The 9,589-nt window shown below is 47.2% G+C and overlaps 1 protein-coding gene and 1 non-coding gene across 7 annotated transcripts in view; one reads left to right on the top strand and one right to left on the bottom strand.

Moving 5' to 3' along the window:
* Positions 1-9,589, top strand: part of FBXO31 (F-box protein 31) — a 39,734-nt gene that overhangs the window by 22,087 nt on the left and 8,058 nt on the right. For 4 of the 6 annotated variants that reach the window (XR_002831318.1, XM_023761096.1, XM_023761097.1 and 1 more), the window contains 3 exons: positions 3,238-3,314; positions 5,574-5,741; positions 6,306-6,479. Coding sequence is in view for 5 of the 6 variants with exons in the window: in XM_023761096.1 (XP_023616864.1) it covers positions 3,238-3,314; positions 5,574-5,741; positions 6,306-6,479 (419 nt within the window). In the remaining variant the exon portion in view is untranslated. The remainder of the gene's footprint in view (positions 1-3,237; positions 3,315-5,573; positions 5,742-6,305; positions 6,480-9,589) is intronic. The other 2 variants (XM_006097329.3, XM_006097328.3) reach the window with 1 other exon arrangement.
* Positions 7,339-7,445, bottom strand: LOC111827669. The gene has a single exon (XR_002831323.1). It is a non-coding gene; the product is annotated as a U6 spliceosomal RNA (small nuclear RNA).

Raw genomic sequence — 9,589 nt, 5'->3', positions numbered from 1 at the left:
CAGACGCAATTCAAGAGTATAAGTGACTGGTTTGGTGTGTGCTGAACACATCTATTTTATAGGAGAACTCACGTTTGTATACAACAGTCGAGTGTGTCTAAGCAGCCAGAATATGTGTGAGCACAGAGGAGTGTGTGTGAACAGTCAGGGGTGTGTGTGAGCAATCAGTTGTGTGTGAGCAGTCAGGAGTGTGTGTGAGCAGTCAGGGGTGTGTGAGCAGTCAGGAGTATGTGTGAGCAGTCGAGTGTGTGTGAGCAGCCAGGGTGTGTGTGAGCAGCCAGGGTGTGTGTGAGCAGACAAGGATATGTGTAAGCAGTCAGGAGTGTGTGTGAGCGGTCGAGTGTGTGTGAGCAGCCAGGGTGTGTGTGAGCAGTCAGGAGTGTGTGTGAGCAGTCAGGGTGTGTGTGAGCAGACAGGGATATGTGTGAGCAGTCAGGAGTGTGTGTGAGCAGTCGAGCAGTCAGGAGTGTGTGAATAGTCAGGAGGAGCTGGGGGCTTGGCTGGGGCTGGATAGCAAAGGGGTGGGGCGGGCCAAGTCTGAAGGTATGAATTCTGTTCTTTTCCAAACCTCTTAGAAGTAGCCTCTCTAGAACATTTTGTCCTAGACTGACCTGCCCTCACTGCTTATCAGTGGGTGAGCCAAGGTGCCTTCTGTAGGCCTGGGGAGAGAAAGTCACATAGCACTTATTAATGAGAACAATGCATCAGTTGCTGCAGCTGTGCTGACGGGAATGGCCTGGACTGGGCTTTTAAATACAAATGGACAAGCACTTAGAGGCTCATTATGTCATACATTTGCCACAGGATTCTCCTAGAACAACAATCTATCTGGAGCTTATATCTGAGACCAAAAATGGAATTCTGACCCACCTCTGGGAGGGAGGCTTGGTGGCCGAGACCTAGGAAGTGCCTGGAGTTGTGTGGGGGTGTTCTTTTTGTTCCCAAGGGGTGGTCAGAAGTTTCCTGTAGCTTGTAAGGGTGCCACCACCCTTCTGGGCGAGGACTTCCAGAGCCTCTGGACTGTAGCCACTAAAGTGATGCCCGCCAGCTGCTGGTGGCTGACAGCTTAGAGGAGGCTGGTCTAACTGGAGACTGCTGTCTTCTCTAAGGTTTGATTTATAAAAGTACAGCAGTCATTAAAGAAAACCTGAAAGAGCCAGGAAATATGATGAGAATAACCAGTTGTAAGCATTAGTTCCATTTCTCTGTGGACATATTTGAACTGTGCGTGGTCTGTTACCTCCATGACAACGTGTGAAAGAAGAAAGGTCATTTCAACCCCAATTTCAAGCTTTACTGTGCCCAGGTGTTTGGTGTTCCTTGCTCCTAGCATGTTCTACATGTTCTAATGGAGTGCAGCTCAGAATTTCTTTCTACCGTGAGCCAGGCTTTCCAGAGAAGTCTGCTGTGATGATTGGCTTGTGAGGTCCTTGGGACCCTGCTCTGTTCCTGGGCCTATTGAGTTCTCCTAGTCTCTTAAAACTGTCCGGGCCTTGGTTCCATTGGACCAGAGAGGATCCACAGTCTTGAGTACATGATGCTGTTCTGGAGAGAAGCAAGTCATCACCTGAGGCTGCAAATTCTGTTAGAGCTTTGTGGCCTCAGATTAGCTGCTTTTGCTGTGTCACTTTTATTTTTCTCAATATCGGGCCATATGTCGTTGCCTGATATTCTTGATAATTCCTGTCTGTAGAAGTTGGAAGCATCATGGGGGGATGTGTTGTCCTTATGACATATTTAACACGTTCTTGTGTGCAAATTGATGGTGACTTGTCGAAGAGCATTTTTGAACTTAAAAATAACTGTAACCATAGGGTTCTGAGTTTTGAGGTTCTGACCTAGAATTCTGGCAGTCTCCAGATTGCTCTAGCAGACACAGGGAATATCACTCACCACATGGTGAGGAGGTGGACAGGTCACTTTTAACCAATATCCAGCTCAAGGCGGTCAGGCAGGAGGAAATTCTTTTTATTCACAGGAGGGTTAGCCCCTTACTCTAGTCAGGAAGAGCCCATTTTGGAGTTCGAAATTAGAAAAAGCATGTCTCTGCTCTTGCAGCAAGGCAGGAGGGGTTTCCTTTTACTGGCGGGAGAGGCAGCTTTCTGTATTCAGGCCTTCACCTGATTGGATGAGGCCCACTACATTGGGGAGAGCAGTCAGCTTTATTCCATCCACCGATTTAATCTCACCCAGAAACAACCGCACAGACACATCCAGAATAATGTGGCCCAGTCAGGTTGACACATGAAATTAATCACCACACACTGCCTGCACAGAGGCCCCAGACCCTTCACCTGGCAGTTGGGGACTTGTATAAGTTGGGTTGCCCATTCATTCATTCATTCATTCACTCCACAAGTACATGTGCAAAGGAAATTGAAGTGAAGGACATTTTCCAAAATGTTTACTGCAGCTGGTCATCTCTGTGTAGTGGATTTCAGGTTGGCACTGGATTTCTTCTCTCAGTTGTCTTCAGTCAGTATCTATGCATTGCTTTTTAAATAAGGTGGGGAGGTGCCATTTTTTTTAAAAAGTGAGATGACCCAACTTAATCCTTAATACACAGGCCCATGACATGTTGAACTCTGTCCCCACCTTTTAAAGAATCCTGCGCTTCCTCAGTTGTGTAAACTGATGGGATGCTCATCACTTCAGAAAGGCGCCCAGTCTGTGTCTTACAAGACAGCAGTTCTCTGCCCCTGGAGCTGCTCACAAAGGGGCTGATTTCAAAATGACCCAATTGTCTGTTTTATTATGCTTGTTTTTTAAAAGCTCACTCCTTTAAATATGTGTGTGTGTGTGTGTGTGTGTGTGTGTGTGTGTGTGTGTTTTATTGATTTCAGAGAGAGGAAGGAAGAGGAATAGAGAGAGAGAAACATCAATGATGAGAGAGAATCACCTATCAGCTGCCTCCTGCATGCCTCCTACTAGGGATGGAGCCTGCATCCTGGACATGTGCCCTGACCAGAAACCATGACCTCCTGGTTCATAAGTCAATGCTCAACCACTGAACCACACTGGCCGGGCTGTTTTATTATGCTTTTTAAAGACAGTTTTATTCTTAGAATTCTTTAGAAACTTTTGTAGGTAAGATTTGCTTCACTTCACATGTTTACAAGGTGCTGTTACAAGCCTTCATAATTTTCTCTTCCTCCTCCTGCCCTTTCCTCTGATTTACTATAAAGTGAAGACTGGCTGCCTCTGAAGTGAAGACCTGCTCTTTCTCTCTTCCTGCAGTGCTCCACCGATACAGACACATCTTGGGATTGTGGCAGCCAGATATCGGGCCCTATGGAGGACTGCTGAATGTGGTGGTAAGTCCGAGAGCCTCGAGTGTGGGTTCTTGTGAAGTCAGGACTGCTGTCCCACATGGACGGAATGTAGTGCCTTTTCTCCCAGAGGGGCAAGTCATCTGTTCTCTATGGACATTCGAGTAATCACAGGAGCTTCTCATCAGGTTGTATTTTGTGGCCCTAGCTGGTTTCATGCAGAACAGCAGTCTCCCCACAGTGAAGGTTGCATGTGCTCTGAATGGTGCCTTTTGAACAGCCCTGAGCCCAGGTGTTGCTGTAGCTGATGTTGAAGTCAAACAGAGTCAGGTGCCCCCTGGGGAGTGCTGGTGTTTTGCTCCTGCGTTCCCTCTTGTTGGCACGTGCCAGAAGCCCAGTCCAGGAGACTGGCTGCACATCATATAATGGTAGTGGTCTGCCTCTGGGCCCTGGGTAGTCTCGGTGTAGCTCTTCAGAGCCTGGTGATGCTAGTTACTCTGTCTCTCTGTATATTTTGCTCACCAGGTGGGGTTTTGGACAGGGATAAATACTGCTTCATATTCTTCATATTTGGTGGAAACATTCATTAAGAAACACATTTACATGTGTTATGTTTCATATCCCTGGGGAAAAGTGTTGCTTTTAAAACATTCTCTCAGAGACAAGCCAGACAGCTCCCAGCGTGGGCATATTTTTTTTCCTTTTAGTCAGGCCGGTGATAATTGTTTTTCATACTGGCAGTGAGTAATAGAGTAAAAAAACAAGAAGGGCTTCTGAAAGCAGGGGATAATTACGGGAAAATGGAACCCGTGACTGAACAACAGCACTGGCTCTTGTCTCAGACCAATTAGCACGAAAGTGATCAATTTCTCCCCTCTGTCGATAGAGCTAGACGCCGTGGATCCAGGCTGTTCTGGGGAAGCAGGAGTGACTGCTGGGCCATCCCAAACGGGGCTATCCCTGTCCCCTCACTGAGAACGTGGGTGCCTTTGTGCTGAGCACGTGTGTGGGGACTGTGCCGTCCTTTGATCTGAGCTCTGTCACTTTCTGTCACTCACTGTCTCAAACACACAAGAATAGGGGGGATGGCAGCATGAATTACCAATGCCCACACGTGGATTCAGCAGTTACCTATCGGGTGCCACGTTTGTGGCCTCCGTCTCTGCCCCTTGGTGGTTTGTTTTCAGGCATTTTCAAGCAAATCCCAGGCCCGTGCCGCTTCATCTGTTCGTACTTCAGTGTGGATCTCTAAATGTGGGTATTTTCCTACGTATCCACCACATTCTCATCACACCTTACAAAAGTAGCAATAATCCCTTGATATCTATTACTTGAGACACAGCCAATATGGAAGGTTCCCCGATTATCTCAAAGCTGCCTTTGACAGCTGGTTCATTGAAATCGGGACCTAAACGAAGCCCTCGCATTCTATTAGTGTGTTTTGCCTCATGAGTCTCTCCTGTTGAAAGCAGAACTCCCTTTTTTTCCTCAGGTCAGTTGCCCTAGTGCAGTGGTCGGCAAACTCATTAGTCAACAGAGCCAAATATCAACAGTACAACGATTGAAATTTCTTTTGAGAGCCACATTTTTTAAACTTAAACTATATAGGTAGGTACATTGTTATTAACTTAATTAGGGTACTCCTAAGGCTTAGGAAGAGCCACACTCAAGGGGCCAAAGAGCCGCATGTGGCCCACGAGCCGCAGTTTGCCGACCACGGCCCTAGTGGGTGACACTTTCTGGATTATTCCGCTTGCTTTTTTCTCATGTCATTTAGCTCCCCCCCGATTTCTACCCCTGATTTTAGATCTGGAAGTTCTCTCTAAAAGGCTCTTTTGGATTCAGATCCAACTGCTTTTTTTCTATTTAAAAATTAATTTTTTCCAGCCTTATCGAGGTATAATTGATAAATTACAAGATTTATAAAGCATACGTTATGGTGATTTGATATACGTATACATTGTAAAAGGTTTCCCATCATCTAGTTAATTAACACATCCATTACCTAACGTTTAAGTTCTACTCTTGCAAATTCCAGTGATACAATACAGTGTTATCAACTATAGCACATTTTTTTACATTAGAGAATTACTTTCTAATTAACAAGTGCTTGGTTGCGGGGCTGTGCTTGTCCCATTGCCACAGATCAGGTGCATCTGATGTCTCTTGGTCCCGAGGTTCTCCATGGGACTGGGGTGTGGAGACGTGGGATGGTCATCCTGGACAGCTGTGGGGGGAGAAACCTCTGCCTCAGTGCCTCACCGTAACCCTCACGTGGACATGCACCCTTTCTCCTCACCACAGGTGGATGGCTTGTTTATTATTGGCTGGATGTACCTGCCTCCCCATGACCCTCATGTGGATGACCCAATGCGATTCAAGCCCTTGTTTAGAATTCACCTGATGGAGAGGAAGTCAGCCACGGTGGAGTGCATGTACGGCCACAGAGGGCCCCACAACGGCCACATTCAGGTGAGCGTATGCGTGGGCTCCCTTAGACATGGCAGCCATGCGCAGTCGAGGGGTGAGGTCTCCCCTGCTCTTCCAAGTTCTGGTGCCAGCTGAGTTTGCAGTGGTGTTTCTAGCTATAAGCCTGTGTCCATACAGATCAGGGGAAATGGGAGGAAACGGCTCTACCTCCTTCCCTTCTGTGTATTTATGCTCCCCAAAGAATCACTAGTTGGAACCCTCTACTGGTTCTGCATTCAGTTAAAACCATTTGTTCTTTCCAACCACAATTCCTCACTGTTCTATTTTCAAAACCTCTAACACTAAGAAATGATAGCCCCTTTTTCCTGCTGTAAGAATCTCCTTGGAAAAGCACAAACATCTCTCTCTCTGGTGCACCGCTCCTCTGAGAAGGAAGTGCGTGCTCAGGGTAGTCCTGAGCTCCCTTTCCTGGACTGGTCACGATTTGTAGGCATATTGGGCTTCTGTAGATGAGTGGGGTGCAGCACTGAGGAGGGGTTCATTGTCTGATGGAGATGCCACAGCTGATGTATTGTTCCCCGCTCTCCTTTGTCATGAATGCTCAAGATTGTGAAGAAGGACGAGTTCTCCACCAAGTGCAACCAGACGGAGTACCACCGGATGTCTGGCGGGAGACAGGAGGTGAGCCTGCGCTCCTGTCACCAGGAGCAGACGTCATCAGCATGCCGCCAACCAGAGGGCTCTCTCCCATGGTTCATCCTCACATTGTTGGTGCAGAAAGTGTGTCTAACCCTTTTGTCAGAAACGGTCTCATATGGATTTGTGTACACAAACATATGTTTTTGTTTCCCCGCTGCTATGCAAAGAGCCGAGGTCCAAGGAAATCTCAGTGTATTGCTTGCCAATTCCCCACAAATAACCTGGAGGACTGGCTGTGAAAGACATGAGTTTATTAGGACTTACGTGCAGGCCAGTGAAATTACTGCAACACAGGCTTTCACAGTACAGGATTATATAGAGTACAGAAAACAAAGCAAACGGGGCATGCTGGGTGGGCGTGCTCACACACACACACACACACACGCACAAGCTGTGTAAGATAAAAGCACCAGCTATTCGATCCAGGTTCACATCCGTAAACAGTTTCTTTTTGGCAGCTTCTGTGACCGAGAAGGTGGCCAGGCTCCCAAGGTCCCATAGCACCCTTACAGATGGCCTTCATCATATTCCCGCAGGGTGGGAGGAGGAATTGGAGCTTGGGTAGGGGCCCGTGTCCTCACAGACCACACACCCACCAACCCTCAGAATGAATGACCAAAAGGAAATCGTTTTCAGTAGGCAATTCTCCTTCATCCCGAGAGCTTCCGTGTGCTGCACAGATTTCTTCTTGGAGGTGAGTTACAGGCAGATGAGCGGGCTGTTCTCAGAGCCGCACTGTTCTCCCCACGGGTGGACCTGGGGATGGCGATTTTCAGACCAGGCAGAGCAGTGGGGAAACCTGCAAGTCAGCTACACCAAGAGTTTCTTTGTGCTTCCTTTTGTTTGCACAAGTAATTTTAACTTGTCTTTGGGTTGTAGTTTTCTGAGGATCTCAGTCATAATACCATTTCCAAATAGTGTCATTTCTTTTTTAATTTTCACAAACATGGAACACTTCACAAATCCGCATGCCGTTTTTGTGCAGGGGCCGTGCTCATCTTCTCTGTGTCGTTCCAATATTAGTAGATGTGCTTTCGAAGCGAGCATAATATTGCCGTTTCTTAAGAAAAACTTGGACTTTTAAAATAGAGAACACTCATTACAGCATCTACATATTTGTTGGGTGTGCATTTCTCAACCAGTTTTTTAAAAAAAAATAATTCTTTATTGTTGAAAGTATGACATATGTCCCCTTTTTTCCTCCATTGACCCCCTCCCACTCACTCCCACCCCAGGCCTTAACCACCCTATCGTCTGTGTACGAGGGTTATGCATATATGCATACAAGGTCTTTGGTTGATTACCTCCCACCCACACTCCCTTCCCCACCTTCCCTCTGAGATTCTGCACTCTGTTCCATGCTTCCATGTCTCTGAATCCACTCCATTCATCAGTTTATTTTGTTACTTAGATTCCACATATGAGTGAGATCATGTGATACTTGTCTTTCTGTGACTGACATTTCACTTAGCATGATACTCTGCAGGTCCCTCCTTGCTGTCTCAAAGGGTAAGAGAGTCTTTTTTATTGCTGCATAGCATTCCATGGTATAAATGTACCACAGCTTTTTTATCCACTCATCTACTGATGGGAACTTGGTCTCAGCCAGTTTTTGAGTCTCTGATGGCTTGTGCTAGCTTGTGATCCCTTTGTCATTCTGCTTATGAAGGAATCAGCGAGTTGTCCAAGCCAGCCCTGTGGGATCATAAACTGCATCCACAGGGATTGCCAATTCTCCCACTTGCTTACATGCAAACTCCAGTTCCAGGATTTCTGCCAGCTTTGCGCACCTTTGAAGGCCAAGTCCAGGGTTGTCTTGATGCTCAGGCAGGGTCTTCTGCCTGAGCCTCACAGGTGCATTCTGTGTGACCCTCTTATGTGCTCTGCAAACTGTAGGCACAGTGACTGGATCCCTGTGAGCAGTAGTGTAGCCTTCGGGCCATCCCAAACTCTGCCTCCCCAGTGCAGACGCCACCTGGCTTGTCTTTATGGATGATGGCCAAGGCCCAGCCACCACTTGACTTCCCTGACCCTGCCTGTCAAGGCCCCCCTACCCAAGGGTTCTGAAAACTTGGGGGCTGCAGAGCAGAGCAGAGACAGGCAAGGAAGTACCCAGGTACTAAAATGATGTCTTATCATCATCAAATAGGAAATCAGCAGAATCTGTCAGGAATAGGTGCTGATACAGCCCCACCTAGGAGCCGTCTCCAAACCCACTCTCCAGCCTCCCTTTATGTTTTTTGGCATTTCCGATGTAGTGACAATCTCACTCTCGCAGTTGGATATATTTTTTTAGGCTTAATTATTACTCCAGAGAGATTTTCGAGTCTCATTAGACCCCTTCACAAGTTTTAATTTTAGTTCAGCATAGCATTCCATCATCTTGCTCTGATGTAATCGGATATAACCATTCTTCTGCAGGTAGACATGGGGTTTGTGCTCAAATATTCATGTTTCTCCTATTACCCTCTTGATCACGTGCTTGAGTGACTTACCCTCTGGGAGCCTCAGTTCTTATGTATAAGACGGGGCCATGTCATTATCTGCGGGCCCCAAGGGATCTTGGAGGGTTGAATAGGACACCACATGTGAATGACTCAGCACCAGGCCTGGCTGGAGCCATCCAGAGGATGCCTGGTGTTACTACCCTCACCCCACTGTCTGAACGCCATGGAAACCTTATGGATCACGCAGAAATGGAATTGCTGTGTGGAAGGCCCTGAAGATGCTCCAAATTCCTGTTATATGTTGTCAGTTGGTTGGGCCTTGTGTATAGCCTGCCAGGGCAGGTGAGCCGTGCCCCCCATGCTCCTGTTGGCTCTGGTATTGGCCTTGGTGAAGGCAAGACCGGTTAGCACGTGGACTTCGGGTTAGCTCTGATTCCGTCACTTACTAGCTAGGCGACTTTGAAAAGGTTTCTCTACTTGTGTAAGTCCCAAACCTCTGTAGGACAAGGGAAATGTTAACACCCATCTCCTAGGCCAGTGGTTCTCAACCTTGGCTGCACATTAGAATCACCTGGGAATCTTTTTAAAATCCTGATTTCTGGGCCTCATCCTCCGGAAATTCTGTTTCTTTGTTACTAATGGTGTGCCCACACCCCATAACAAAGAAACAGAATTTCCGGAGGATGAGGCCCAGAAATCAGGATTTTAAAAAGATTCCCAGGTGATTCTAATGTGCAGCCAAGG

Source organism: Myotis lucifugus, unplaced genomic scaffold, assembly GCF_000147115.1.
Source record: "Myotis lucifugus unplaced genomic scaffold, Myoluc2.0 scaffold_198, whole genome shotgun sequence".
NCBI lineage: Eukaryota > Metazoa > Chordata > Mammalia > Chiroptera > Vespertilionidae > Myotis > Myotis lucifugus.
The sequence above is the reverse complement of the archived record's forward strand: the minus strand, read 5'-3'. Positions and strand labels throughout refer to the sequence as shown.